This window comes from Salvelinus namaycush, chromosome 13, assembly GCF_016432855.1.
Source record: "Salvelinus namaycush isolate Seneca chromosome 13, SaNama_1.0, whole genome shotgun sequence".
NCBI lineage: Eukaryota > Metazoa > Chordata > Actinopteri > Salmoniformes > Salmonidae > Salvelinus > Salvelinus namaycush.
The window spans coordinates 21,548,913-21,564,384 of record NC_052319.1 but is presented as its reverse complement, the minus strand read 5'-3'; the positions used below and the strand labels follow the sequence as shown (position 1 = coordinate 21,564,384).

Below are 15,472 nucleotides of genomic sequence, written 5' to 3'. Positions count from 1 at the left end.
ACGGACTGTGCTTAACAGTTCCAGAGCAATTACACACTTACTGGGAACTAGAGTGACAGGACAAAACAGAAACAGTTATGTCAAGGTGATGGAGACCTGCAAAGCAATGAGTCAGTCAGGAAGGTAAGCCACCATAAGTGATAGTCCAGAGTCGTATTCACTAGGCTAAAAACAGAAGAAACCAGAACAAAACAGTTAGGGACTACCTTAACTGATTGCAGAACGTTTTGCTACGGTTCAAGAATGAATAACTAACTTACACCCCATGTGATTGGGCACTCACTCTCTTTGAAGCCAGATGGTTGATGGACACTTTGGAGCAGGGTCAGGATCTCCCTCGCTGTCTGTTCCAGAACCTGTACCACTTTCCTTATGTCCTGCAAGAGAACGTCCGCTGTTAGCTAGCAAGACACCTGTAGTTATGATTTTGAAGAAACGAAATGCATGCATGTGTGTCCTATCAGCGGCCCTGACGTTAGTTAGCAATACATACATTTGCACAGTGTTGAACATACAGTGCATTTAATGGATGTTATTATATTCCTCACATATTCAATGCAAACCTTACTGACTGTATAACTGACTGCGAGTAAATTGCTAGTGGTTCGGTGCTAGCTCGATTGACAAAAACATTAGCAAGCAGTCTGTTGATTGATTACCTCTCTTATTTCTTGATCCGCACTCAGAAAAGCCTGAATGTAGCTGAACATTTCCGTGACAGACATATTACACAAATTATTGTATTTTGCAAAAATATATGCTAGTTTGGTTCTTTCTGCAAAATGAATCAAAATAGTTGGTAGTTAAACCACAGTTTCTAAACCCAGAGGCGAAACATCGCGAGATTTCTGGGAACGCTTGCGAAACAGACCAAGTAAAGCAGACCAAGCCCGGGTTTGAGCAGTCAATGAGAGAAGTTAAAAATGATTTGTTACACCTTGCCCAAACCGGCTGCGCGCGTGCGCCATCGTGCGCTATCATGCATAAATATATTTTGCCCCCCCACACCAAACGCGATCACGACACGCAGGTTAAAATATCAAAACAAACTCTGAACCAATGACATTCATTTGGGGACAGGTCGAAAAGCATTAAACATGTATGGTAATTTAGCTAGTTAGCTTGCACTTGCTAGCTAACGTTAATTTGTCCTATTTAGCTAGCTTGCTGTTGCTAGCTAATTTGTCCTGGGATATAAACATTGAGTTGTTATTTTACCTGAAATGCACAAGGACCTCTACTCTGACAATTAATCCACACATAAAACGGCCAACCGAATCATTTCTAGTCATCTCTCCTCCTTCCAGGCTTTTTCATCTTTGAACTTATATGGTGATCCATCTAAACTTTCACTGTATTACCACGACAACCGGCAACAAAGTTCGTCTTTCAATCACCCACGTGGGTATAACCAATGAGGAGATGGCACGTGGGTACCTGCTTCTATAAACCAATGAGGAGATGTAGTATATAGTATGTAGTATATACTCATTAAGTATGTAGTATACAGTATGTTAGTATAGGTATTCGAACAGAGCTACTTAGTGCTTGAGTTGACGGCCAACACATGCGCAGTTTGGCGCGAGACGACTGTTACCAAAGATGATCGATCTCTCCGCGTTAACAATTTGAATTGTTGTCGGCGAAGCGGGAATGTGGGCTGCGGATCCTTTAGGATTGGTGGATACTTCTCATTATTGTAGTTATTTGAATATTCAATGAGGGTTGTTGACGTCAACTGCCTGTATTCAATGGAGAGAGACATTATGCTACTAGCCTTAGCCTCATGTCAGAACACCCCTGAGGGGCCCCAGTGTTAAGGATCAGCGTGGCAGAGGTGTTGTTGCCTACTCTTACCACCTGGGGGCGGCCAGTCAGCAAGTCCAGGATCCAGTTGCAGAGGGAGGTGTTTAGTCCCAGAGTCCTTAGCTTAGTGATGAGCTTCGTGGGCACTATGATGTTGAACACTGAGCTGTAGTCAATGAACAGCATTCTCACATAGGTGTTCCTTTTCTCCAGGTGAGAAAGGGCAGTGTAGAGTGTGATTGAGATTGCGTCTTCTGTGGATCTGTTGCGGTGGTATGCGAATTGGAGTGGGTCTAGGGTGTCTGGGAGGATGCTGTTAATGTGAGCCATGACCAGCCTTTCAAAGCACTTCATGGCTACCGACATAATCATTTAGGCATTCAGAGAACTGGCAGTGTGGTGCCAGGACAACCTCTCCCTCAATGTAAGCAAGACAAGGGAGCTGATCGTGGACTACAGAAAAAGGCGAGCCGAACAGGTCCCCATTAACATCGACGGGGCTGTAGTGGAGCGGGTCGAGAGTTTCAAGTTCCTTGGTGTCCACATCACCAACGAACTATCATGGTCCAAACATACCAAGACATTCGTGAAGAGGCCACAACAAAACCTTTTCACCCTCAGGAGACTGAAAAGATTTGGCATGGGTCCCCAGATCCTCAAAAGGTTCTACAGCTGCACCATCGAGAGCATCCTGACTTGTTGCATCACCGCCTGGTATGGCAACTGCTCGGCATCTGACCGTAAGGCACTACAGAGGGTAGTGCGAACGGCCCAGTATATCACTAGGGCCAAGCTCCCTGACATCCAGGACCTATATAATAGGCGGTGTCAGAGGAAAGCCCATAAAATTGTCAGATACTCCAGTCACCCAAGTTATAGACTGTTTTCTCAGCTACCGCACGGCAAGTAGTACCGGGGCGCCAAGTCTAGGACCAAAAGGCTCCTCAACAGCTTCTACTCCCAAGCCATAAGACTGCTGAACAATTCATAAAATCGCCACCGGCCCTGCTACTTGCTGTTTGTTTGTTACCTATGCATAGTCACTTTACCCCCATTACCTCAACTAGCCGGCACCCCTGCACACTGACTCGGTACTGGTGACCCCTGTATATAGCCTCGTTATTGTTATTGTGTTACTGTTTTATTTTAGTCTACTTGGTAAATATTTTCTTCTTCTTGAACTGCACTGTTGGTTAAGGGCTTGTAAGTAAGCATTTCACGGTAAAGCCTACACTTGTTTTATTCGGCGCATGTGACAAATAGTTTGCTTTGATTTGAATATGTGTAACAGTATAGCTTCCGTCCCTCTCCTCACCCCTACCTGGGCTCGAACTAGGGACCCTCTGCACACATCAACAACTGCCTCCCACGAAGCATCGTTACCCATCGCTCCACAAAAGCCACGGTCCTTGCAGAGCAAGGGGAACAACTACTTCAAGGTCTCAGAGCGAGTGACGTCACTGATTGAAACGCTGTTAGCGCTCACCCCGCTAACTAGCTAGCCATTTCACATCGGTTACATATGCATAGCCATCTCGAATTCCGATATAACGTGTTTTTTCTCAAAATTGCCGGGATGCCACGTGTCCTGCTTATATCAATACGCTCATAACAACTTAAGCATTACAAAACTTCTATTCGATCAAATAAACGTCAAGTGGCAAATAAGCCATTCATTTTTTATTTTTTATTATTAAACAGTAACATGCAAAACACAAGAAACAGAACAGCCAGGGGGATTACACAAAGGAATAAGGAAGAGAACCAAAAAACTTATATATAAACAAATACAGACATGTAGCAAATAAAGCAAATTGACATTTTGTTTGGTAAATGTTTTAAAGATTCTAAATAGTTTTCCAAATCAGATTAAAAAAATTAAGAAAAGGGGCTTTTTCTTCATAAATTTAGATTTGTGTATGAAAAATGTTCCCAATAAAATAAAGAGATTTATGTTCAATTGTGGAATCAGAGTAGTAAAATAATATGTCAAATTTAGATATTTCAGTGGTTGTATGCATTTTCTTGCCAAGGTGTAGTTTAACATGAGTCCAGAACACCTCACTATGTAAACAATTACAGAATAAGTGTTCAATAGATTCATTTTCTAGTTCACAAAAACTGCATTCACTGGTAACATCAGGTATATATTTTGGAAATCAAGCTATTACACGGATATAATCTATGGATAATCTTAAAGGAGATGTCCTATACTTTATTGGCCATACATTTGTGTGGAGTGAGCCTAGCACAGCGCAAGTTTACATCAAACGATGAAGCCCAAAAACATATTGCAGAGGGAATAGACTTCCTGTAGAAAATATCCCTTAATTAACGATTGTTGAATTTCTTATCTAGTAAACCTATGCCATTCACCTGGATATCGCTTACAATAGGAGATGTTCCAAAATATGCATTATTCTGAAGTAAAGATTTTATCCCACTAGGTAAAGCTTTTATAACAGTGTCATATTTCTTGCTTGAAACCTCAAAGTTGTATCTTTCCATAAATTCTCTCTGCGTAAATAGATTCCCACTAATACTAACTAATTGGCTGACAAGTGTTAAGGGTTGCGTCAATTCAAATCTGGTATCAGGATAAAATGTGATTCAGAATCACCGAATATACTTTAAGTATTTTTATTAAACTCAAGCGATAAATGGTAAATGCAATTTTCGTATATACGGGTTCACTGTATCACCACGCAGGGTAAAGCAGAGAACTGCTAAAATGTGTACAAACAACAGTTATTATACTGTGATAGAAGTAGTTCCAACCCGTCTGTTGGCCTATCACAGTAGAGGCTGAGCGTGGTTTAAACTTGCTCAGCCTATCGCAGGCGCTCAGGCTGGTCCCAGCCTCTTGGCGCTCCTTGGTGTCCGGCGCTGTTGCTGTGTAGATTACGCTCCCACACCCTAGAGACTGAGGTCAGACAGTTTTGTAACACTGTTGGACTATTTGCACCTGCATAGAAAGCATACTGTTCCCGCTCAAGGTTAACCACAGCTTCTCAGCACACTTATCTGGGGGAAAATGTTACTTCCAGCACACACACCCAGGCACCCAGGCCAACAGTTGCTAATATTATATCACATGTGATATGGTATTGGGTTATAGCGCAATAAACACAGATCCTCACACAAGGACAAGGATTTTCGAGAACCAGTTACGGTAAAATCTTGTTTCTATGTAATATCGACCCATTATTCCATATAAAACATTTATGAGGTGAAAAGTTGTTGCCATTTATTTTTGTGTTGAGCAAATTCGACACTCAATGACCCCCATACAAAAACTCCTTGCTTGGTCTCTGCCATGGCCCAACGCATGGGTCCTTCGTAAATGTGTGCATTTAGGTGATGTCATAATTTCCCTACATCATTGATTGTTCACCCGTTCGTAATATTGCCGCGTTCCGAGCTAGTCGGAACCAGGAAAGTTGAACATTTCCGCGTTTCCTAGTTCCGATTAGCATTTGAACGCGGCATTTTGCTCAACGTTTTTTACTGCAATTCCAAGGTCGTCACTAATTACCACAGCCACAAAGTCATACACCTCGCCTATTTCTACAATTTATCTTCTTAAAATGTGATTTTAAACCTAACCTTAACCACACTGCTAACCCTTATGTCTAACCCTAACCTTAAATTTAGACAAAAGGCACATTTTTAAGTAGGCAATTTTGACTTTGTGGCCGAGTGCCATCTAGTGGAAACCAGTTACAAATGATCAAGATAATGAAAATGTATCCATTGTACAATGTACATTGCGGAATAATATGAATATAACGAGAGGAAATGTTTGTTTGTTGTGTTTATTTATTTGTCTCCAAGTAGAACACTTAAAAATCTATAAGTACAATACATACAAAAACATATTTCATATAATATCTGTTATTTCTGACCTTTTTATACATTATCAATATGAAAAACATCCATATACACTAGATGGCAACCATAGTCCAGATTTTCAGTGAAGACAAATCCACTAAGCTTTATCCCCATTTTTCAGTTAGACAATAGCTCTTCTGGTCTTTCGTTTAAGCATATCACTAATACAAAAACATAACTGCACACTAATTATTCGTATGTCTTGTATGTCATATTTGTAATTAACCATTTTTCATATGCAAATATTTAGAAAAACTGAATATATGCAGTGAAAAACATTTATGTAGCAAAACACAGCAGACAACTCCTGTACCACGACATAGTGAATAACTTGTCTCTACAAAGACCAAAGGAACCATATAAGTGCTTCAATTCACACAACACAAAGCCCTATTTGTGACACAGTCAGTAATGTTACAGAAATGTCCTTTTCATTGTTTGGTTGGTTACTCCTGGTTATTCTGTAGACTAGCCTATCAGCAGGCCATCACAGAGTGGGTGGTTTCAAGGCATTCCCAGCCTCTGACAGACTATCTGCTGTTTTCTGAGGGTTCTGTAAGTTCTGGGGTGTAGTGTTCTTGGCTGCAGCTGCCTTGTCGCTCTGTGCTCGGATCAGTTTCTCTCTCTCTAGGGCTTTCTCCATCTCTGTGTAGTAGTCCAGGGCCTTACGCACCGGGTCTATGATGTGCTGCTACAGGGGCACAGAGAGGAAAAGGGATCTGGATATGTTTACACAAATATGGCAGCTAGGCAGTGCTTTAGTTGGGCCAGTGCCAACCAGTACAGAATACCGGCACGGCTGCACCTTGCATTTTCTACTGCTTGAGTAACGGCACCCCTTTTCACTCTAAAATATGAATGAGTCCCAGTACCTTTTGATTCCACTTCATGCAGAGCAGTTGGAGATGAAGTTGCATCACAGTGAAGCTACATTAGTGTAGTGGTTGTAGACCGGGAGCTCTTACCTCCAGGCAGGGGAAAAGGTTAGCCAGCTCAATGAAGAGGGGTAAGAGGACGAAGCCAATGAAGCCTGTCTGAGAGGACGGCTTGGTCACCTTGTCTCTGTCCATGAACGGGGTGACAGGAAGACCCTCCAGCTTCTCCATGTCACTCTGAGGGAGGCCAGTTGAGAGCAGGACTGAATTAATATTACATTGTAGTAGGCTCTCTGTATCTCTATGATACACCGTAGCATACAATTTAGAATGAAGCAGTGTTTTAGCCACACATTCCAAGTTATATGCTAGCAGTTATATTGGAATATAACCAATATCTGTGTTGTGGTGCTTAGTTACCTGGTTGTAGAACTCCTGCAGGAGGCAGTCTAACCAGGGCTCAGCCACATCCATTGGCCGTGCTTCGTTGGAGATGTCACTCACTTTGATCATGATCATCATCAGCTGGAGGGAGACAGGGGGGATATACACTATTGTTCAGAAGTTTGGGGTCACTTAGAAATGTCCTTGTTTTCGAAAGAAAAGCAAAAAGCAAATCCATTCAAATAACATAAAATTGATCAGAAATATAGTGTAGACATTGTTAATGTCATAAATTATAAATGACTATTGTAGCTGGAAACGGCAGATTTTTAATGGAATATCTACATAGGCGTACAGAGGCCCATTATCAGCAACCATCACTCCTGTGTTCCAATGGCACGTTGTGTTAGCTAATCCAAGTTTATAATTTTAAAAGGCTAATTGATCATTAGAAAACACTTTTGCAATTATGTTAGCACAGCTGAAAACTGTTGTGCTGATTAAAGAAGAGTCATCAGTGAACGGTAGTGTACGTATCACTTTAATCCAGTCAGGAAGAGCCCAAGGCTGGTACCCTATCAGCACGAGTAGATACCAAGATTCTCCCATCTGATGTTGCTTGGCAACATGGCTGTAGACTCCTATGGTACCATGGCAACATCTGACTAAAAAGGAACAGGGAGTACCAGGATGACATTTACCTGACATCCAGTCAGGGTGACATTTACATGACACCTCATAAACACTGGGCTAAACATAGGACTATTTCTGAAACATACTGTTTATTCATACCCTTTCTTACCACGTCTCTGTGGTCCTTGTTGCTGAAGTCAAAGACAGGCAGGATGGACTTGAACTTGTTCAGGATCTCGTTATGTCTCGTCATATCAGTGGCCAGGATGCATCTAAGAATACATTAAATGCCTTGAGTTGATGCACTCGCCACACATTACGGTTAGATCAAAGTAAACATATATTTGTGTTAGTGAAGAGGTGGCGAAGAAATACATTCTTACTTGATTATGCCCTCTCTTATCCGTTTATACTGTTCAGTTGTCAGATTTCTGAAAATGTTGTTTTCATTCTGTAAGAAAGACATACACTTTACTGTTGACATCTAAAAAGTTGACCCACACACACCATAGCCCAACTTCAGTCACCCATGCCAATACCACCCATAACTTCTCCAGTCACCCATACTCATACCTTCTCCAGGATCTCAAAAGCCACAGCACAGTGGTGGTTCTCAAGGGGGGAAATGTCATTGTAGCGCAGGGCCAGTTCTGTACGAGCATTTATCTGAAAGATAGAGCTGATAGTGAGCTATCAATTCATGCGCACACACACACACACAAACACACACACACACACACACATCTGTGGTGGTCAGATAGGTCACCTGGTAAGCATTGTTGTATCCCGTGTGATCAAGGTCGTGACAGACTGCGGAGGTCAGCATGGTGAGCAGGTCAATGCTGTCAATCTTACTTTTCAGGTCCGTCAGCCAGATCAGCCCATACATCTAACAGAGAATAAAGAAACACAAGAGCAGCAGTTCAGAGAGAATACAACTCAATGATGGATAATTGCTATAACATTCATCCACAGGAATTATATTAATAGAAACATTGACATTTGTTTTTGTTTGTTTCTAAAGAACTTTTAATGGTGGTGTGCTGTCGCACTGGTGTGTTATTGCATGTTATTTAAACTGTATATGCCAGGTTGTTCATTCTACATCATGGCAGGTTGTTATCCCTTGTGGGTCTTCAATAACGCAATGTCTTAACTGGCAAACCTCTGAATGATTATATTGAGTCCATTTCTTAAATCGGTTGAGGGGCCTGGATGTCCTAACCAATCAGGGTTTAGGGTGATTGGATAATTGGATCATTTTATATGATTGCACAGAGGAATGGGACTACATGATTTCCCCTGACCACCCTCTTTTTCTCTCTCTCTCTTACACACACACACACACACACTCACTCACTCACTCACTCACTCACTCACTCACTCACTCACTCACTCACTCACTCACTCACTCACTCACTCACTCACTCACTCACTCACTCACTCACTCACTCACTCACTCACTCACTCACTCACTCACTCACTCACTCACTCACTCACTCACTCACTCACTCACTCACTCACTCACTCACTCACTCACTCACCATCTGGGTGACACAGAAGCAGTGTTTGAAGTTGTGGAAGGGGATGTTGTTGTAGCGTTTGTACACCTCATACAGGAACTGGTGCAGCACCTCAGGCTCAATGTTAAAGGTGGCAATGAAGTCCAGGTCTGTGTACATGACCTGCAGTAGAACCATGATCTCTGCATCCTCCCACTGCCTGCACACGCATAGCAGGACAAGTCAAGTGTCAAAGGTCAAATCATTCATTTTTAGGAGGTCATAAAACCGCTTGTGTATATACTGACAATCACAAGTCTAGCTTTCTTGAGATTAATATAGGTGTGCCCCAGGGTTCCATTTTAGCTCCTGTGTTGTTCTCAATTTTTATTAATGATTTGGGGAAATGGGATGCAACCAGCAAAGTTACATCTATATGCAGATGATACAGTTATATATTCATGTGCTCCTTCTCTGGTTCAGGCTGTTGAAGAGCTCCAGACTGCTTGTCAGTCACTTTTCAATCACTCCCTTTATGGTCTCAAACTGGTCTTGAATGTACAAAAAAATAAATTCATGACCTTTACCAGAGCTAGAACTCTGCCAGAGAACGTTAGCTTTGTCACATCTGGTGGCTTATCCATTGAAAGTGTCATCCTACAAATACCTAGGTATTTGGTTGGATGACAAGTTGTCCTTTAAAGTTCATGTGGATAATCTTGTGACAAAGCTTAAATTGAAATTGGGTTTTTATTTTTGTAATAAGACTTGCTTCCCACTTATGGCTAGAAAGAAGCTTGTTCAGGCCACTTTTCTCTCTGTAATTGATTACGGTGACTTGTTGTATATGCATGCAACCTCCTCCGTCTTACAGAGAAACTGGACTCTGTTTATCATGCATCCTCGCGCTTTATTACAAATGCCAAGTCACCCACCCACCATTGCACATTGTACCAAATGGTAGGTTGGACCTCACTTTATATGTGCAGAAAGATACATTTGTATGTGTTCATCTACTGTACAAAGCCCTTTTGGGTAAACTCTCTCTTTACCTCTGTAGTCTGGTCTCCTACACTACCAGCAGTTACCATACCCGGTCTGCTAGGTGGTTGCTACTTAGTCCTTAGGACATTCACAGTATTAGGCAAGACTGCCTTCTCTTCTTGTGCACCAAACGCATGGAATAATCTAAAATCCATGCTTCATCTAGATATGTTAGTGCCACTGAATGAATTTAAAATATTGATGGGAGACTGTTACAGAGGAGTGTAAATGCTTTTTTTTTTAGGTAGGATCATGTTGTTGTATGTTTTAATGATGTAATGTATTGATTGTTGCTGCCTTCTTGGCCAGGTCCCCCTTGAAAAAGAGACTCTGGGTCTCAATGGGCTTTTCCATTGAAGGTTAAATATATATATATTTTTAAACAAGGTACTAACTGTAACCTACTGTATGTTTCATATGTAGCAATAACCACTTTAAATGTGGCCTTTAGTGTCCTAGTCAAGGGTTGATAAATAAGGTAAAGTGATGGATTAATAGATTTCTGGATGCAGTAGCTCCGGATGAGCTGCCCTTTTGACTAATCTCTGTACGGGTCTAACAAACACTTACCTGGAATATTTAATCATATATATATTCAGAGAACAGTTTTGAAAGTGGTCCTAGTGTAAATGGCACAAAGATATGGGTTATTGTATGCTAGCTAGGGTTTAAAAATTCCAGGAATTTAAAAATAAATTCCCTGGTTTTCCCAAAATGCTGTTTGGAGGATCCCAGAACCAAGAGGAATTAAGCAGGAAATCCAGAACCCTCCAACCAGGATTTCTGGAAAAGTAGGGAATTTATTGACAGTTCCCTGAATTTCGTAACCCTAATGGTAGCTTTAGTTTTTTCCCTAAGTGGCCAATATATATTCCCTCTTTTGAAGTGTGGTCTCCACCTTGTTATGTTAGTTCTAAAAGGCCCTGAAGTAATATATACTGTAACCAAACTGGACTGAAAGCTGTGACGTGCATGTCGTACGCATAATGCATCCTTCAAAAGTGCCTGTGTTAACGAAGCTTGTTATAAAGACCTCCTTTAGCAGACAGCCATTCATATTGATATGAGCCTGTACGACAGATGAAAGGATTGAATAACCCCATCCTCTTCAGGCCCGGCTCCCTGTCTCTCCCTGTCTCTCTTTTGAAGCAGCAGGTGCAGATGCTGTTTGTTTATCACACAACAGAGACATTGCTCGACCCTCTCACCTCCCACGCACAACCAGCACTCACAGGACCCTGTCTGTAGTCTCTCTGTAACTCCTACTGTGTAAGAAAGTCCATTAGTACATTTTCTAAGGAAAGTGGAAAAAATGAAAATAGATGGGGAACTCACCAGTTGTCAAAAGTTGGGGTCTTGAGGTACTGTCTCACTTCCTCTGAAACCTCCAGGGAACTATGGAGAACATAACATTTCTATTCTGTTATTTTCATCTCAAATTTTTATAATATGATATCCAAATTGTGATCTCAATTGCAACACCACTATTCAAGCAATGGAGTCTTGATAAGAGTGGCACAGCCTATTAATCTGATGTCACATGGTCTCTATCATCATTGAGTGTAAGTAAACCTGCCTCATCTGCAGGAACTTTTCCCGTACATGTTCACATTCCTCTCTGGTCTTGCGCAGCGTTCTCTTGTGGTAGAAAGGAGAGGGCTTCTGTGTTCCCTCAGATAGCTCTTTGAATAGGCCCAGCCAGCTGAGATGTTCAACACTCTGTGGAGACACAGATACACTAGGCTAGGCAGACACAGTGAACTTACATGATACTGGTATATGAATGAGCCTTTACACATCATTTATCAAATTTTATCTGTACAGCATCAATAACACAACGTACCTCAAGTTTCTCCCGGAATGACTCCACCTGTCTCTTCATCTCGTACACGACTGCAGGAGTCTCACCAGCCTCGATCAGGATCTTCTTCTCCAAGCCCTGCAGTCTGGGGTACAAAACATATGGCCCTCCTGACTCACACAGCCCTGAAGTCTATGGCAATGTTCCCTCTAAGCTGCGGGTGTGCACGGGCACACAGCTCCCGGGACTGCCACAGAAGAAATATCAGCCCACGTAGAGAAGCACGAGATTCAACTTCACTCAACTTTCTATAGTTTTCCCCGTTAGTTAACACTATGAATGTTTTCCTTTACTGTGGGAATTGTGATTTAATCAATGCAATATTAGCCACTTTCAAGGCAATATACCAAAACAAAACTAACTATGCAAGACTTACTATGCAAAACTAACTATGCAAGAGATTTTGTTGTAGGCAGAACGCATTCGAGTCCCGTACTCTACATAGACCGGTGCGCCATAACCAATCAGAGTTGCAGTAGGCCTATATGCAAATGGACCATTGCCATACAGTATATGGATCTGTGCCATTCACTTTGAACTGGACTGTTTCTACAGCATGAGTGGTCGTGAGTAGATGCGCTTGTTTAGAGATCAAAGCGAGAGCTTGATATAGCGACATGTGGACATTTGTTCATATCCTTTGCTAGTTAGTGAGTTATTAGCCCAGTTATAGATCATTTGTAGTCAGTAATGGGGGAGTGATTACTTCCTACAAGAGCACAAAACGTGTGCATTTCTAGACATCTTTGAAAAGCGAGTCAAGTAAAGAGCCTTTTTTTGTCTCAAAAGGGGCAGTATTGTATTTTAAGACAGGCTTTAATAAGCTAAGTAGCCAATAGGCAGAGTACCCCATAATTTGTCTGATTCTCTGTAATAATGTTATGGGAACAATGATGCACTTTATTTTGTAAAGTGGTTTCTTGCATCAAACAACACAACATCATTTGCTGTCACCTCCTTGTCTGAAAGACAAGTGGATAAACTGGTTAATGTCAATCCCTGCATGTTTTTGTTCAAAAGTCTCATAGAATGTAGGCCTACATTGAACACCACACATTGGCTGCTACTATAGGCTGAATGATAGAACAACTATTTCCATGTTCAAATGTTATGGGAGGCATTTTCTCCATTGTTTTTCATGGTATGCCACTCTGGTAGGCCTACATTTTGATCAAATAGCCACAGTAGCCTACTTGACCACTGTTAAAACTAATTTAAAGTGGGTACAGCCTCAGTGTTCACAGTAAACGCACGCCGGAAGTTGCACAGAATTTTCACAACGTTCAAGTTTGCGCTTAGCAGACCTGAGATTTGCTCAGTGACTAAAACAATTAGAGGGAACATTGGTCTGGGGTACAGCACATATGGTTTTCATGACTCCCACAGCCCTGAAGTCTGGGGTACAAAACATATGGTCTTCCTGACTCACACAGCCCTGGAGTCTGGGGTACAAAACATATGGCCCTCCTGACTCACACAGCTTGGTCCCTTACATGGTCTGACAGTTTCAGAATGGGCCCCAACCTTGAATGGTCACTCCTGTATACACCATGTCAGCCTTACCTTTTCTCCATGGAGGAGAGGTCAAATCCTAGTGCCACAGCAAGCTCCACACCTGCAACATGAGGTACACAATTAAAATATTAACATCAATATACACAGGCCCTAATGAAACAAACAAGAGTTACAACACAATAACAATGCAAGTATGCCCACTGTCAGCCAATGTCTCTGGCGCCATGGCAGAGAATACCTAATGGCTCACTGTTGCAGTCAGCAGCCACCACCTCTAGCTTATAACAGGAGTTAGGACTGTTGGGCTCCAGGCACGGGGAGATGTTGATGATGTTGCCGTTAGGGTTGTACAGCTTCAGAATGTCATGGGGTCCTGCCTCAGCTGCAGAGCGGAACAGATCTTGAAAGTAACAAACACACACATGCATGCAAACACAGACAACATTTTAAGTTGATCTCCTGTGAAAATAGCTCAGGCAACCAAGAGCTATTTTTGCCAATACTCAACACTTCAATCAACACTAGTTTCGAGTTTTGCAATCAAACACACACACACACATACCCCCTAGATCTCTCTCTGTACAGCAGGTGAACAAAATACTAGGTTTTTATGTGCTCAGCATCTTGGCCAAGCTTTTGTCAATGCCATTCATACACACAAAGATTAGAAGAGAGGGAATATTATTGCCCGAGGCAGCTCTGTAAAGGGGTAATCTAAAGCTATCAATCACACTGTGTCTGTGCCTAAATAGACGTGCAAAACATCTACCAAAGGAATAAAAGGGAGAAGAAAATAAGAGGCGAAATGAGAAGGTAAAGGATTCGAGAGATATTCTTCGAGAGCTAATTTCAAACCCACAATCAATTGCACTTTATGATTGCATTTTATATCAATGCTATTTTTGTGCGCTCCAAAGAGGTTTATAGGCAGTCAAATCTACAGGCAGTAGGCAGAATCTTTGAAAGAAAATGAATTCTCATTACATTAGCATCTATGAGATGCATCTCAAGCTATTTGATCACTGAATTAAATTACATTCCTTTATGCCTGTCCTTGGTACTGTTTGGAAAATAATATTATTGACATGTTATGTATTTATTTATTTTAATGGACTTTCAATAACCCCTTCCCTCTATCTCATTAGAGTAGCAACCCACAACAATGCTGAGACATCAATAACCCTCACATCAATACGTCACATCTCGACTCAATTCTAAAGATGCCATATGTACACCATATGTTAGCTTTGACGCAAATGCAAGTGCAGTGTTGTTGTCAGCTGCACCTGTGTCTGTCTCTACCCTGCTGAAGCATCAAGCATGCACTATTTCTCTCTATCAATACAGAGACTGTCTGCTTCTTTTGATGAAGACAATGATTGCATGTCTTTGCATCTTCTGATGGATTGCACTTACATAACTATTTTAGGTCTCAGTGCTTTACTTGAGTTCTGATCCATTGTTTGATCTGGTAGAGAAGCAATGAAAGTGCTCTATGCTTTTAACCTTTCCCTTTATGTACTTTGTTTATTTATTTCAAATCAAAATCAAATCAATTCAAAATCAAAGTTTATTGGATGTGTACACAATATAGCAGATGTTATTGTGGGTGCAGAGAAATGCTTGTGTTACTAGCTCCTAACAGTGCTGTGAAATGTCAAACAAGTATACAAATCATAAATAATTCAGAGGTTTTGAGAGGTTTCTCATATCAGAGTAATGAGTTCAAAAACAAAATCATGTTTCAGACAACAAAATAAAATTTGATGACAATTCAAAGACACCAAAATAATAAGGTGATACTATTTTAATTGCCTACCTTTGACATCCTGGGCAGGGCAATCCACTGGAAACTCTGCCTGCTCTGGTCTTCCATTCACAGTAAAGTAGATGATTTTTGTTGCCATATCAGTTTTTAAAGCCACTGCCTTCACTGTTCAATGTTCTGAATTTATTGTGTG

General features: G+C 41.4%; 1 protein-coding gene across 1 annotated transcript; it reads right to left on the bottom strand.

Annotated features, from left to right (window-relative positions):
* Positions 1-5,833: 5,833 nt before the first annotated feature.
* LOC120057810 (high affinity cGMP-specific 3',5'-cyclic phosphodiesterase 9A-like) lies at positions 5,834-15,418 on the bottom strand. Its single transcript, XM_039006275.1, has 14 exons — positions 15,331-15,418; positions 13,762-13,911; positions 13,560-13,611; positions 11,979-12,081; positions 11,712-11,854; positions 11,471-11,530; positions 9,134-9,311; positions 8,356-8,478; positions 8,163-8,255; positions 7,973-8,040; positions 7,759-7,861; positions 6,993-7,097; positions 6,663-6,809; positions 5,834-6,388 (listed from the first exon to the last, which is right to left on the bottom strand). Exons 1-14 carry the CDS (start codon positions 15,416-15,418, stop codon positions 6,185-6,187), a joined length of 1,617 nt encoding a protein of 538 aa, XP_038862203.1. The 3' UTR covers positions 5,834-6,184.
* Between the last annotated feature and the right edge of the window lie 54 nt (positions 15,419-15,472).

Excerpts from the sequence above, each read along its gene's own strand:
- LOC120057810 (XM_039006275.1), bottom strand. The coding sequence starts at position 15,418 with ATGGCAACAAAAATCATCTACTTTACTGTGAATGGAAGACCAGAGCAG. Across the intron at positions 8,479-9,133 it reads GCTTCTGTGTCACCCAGATG|ATGTATGGGCTGATCTGGCT; the intron begins GTGAGTGAGTGA and ends ATTCTCTGTTAG. Across the intron at positions 6,810-6,992 it reads TGCAGGAGTTCTACAACCAG|AGTGACATGGAGAAGCTGGA; the intron begins GTAACTAAGCAC and ends GGCCTCCCTCAG.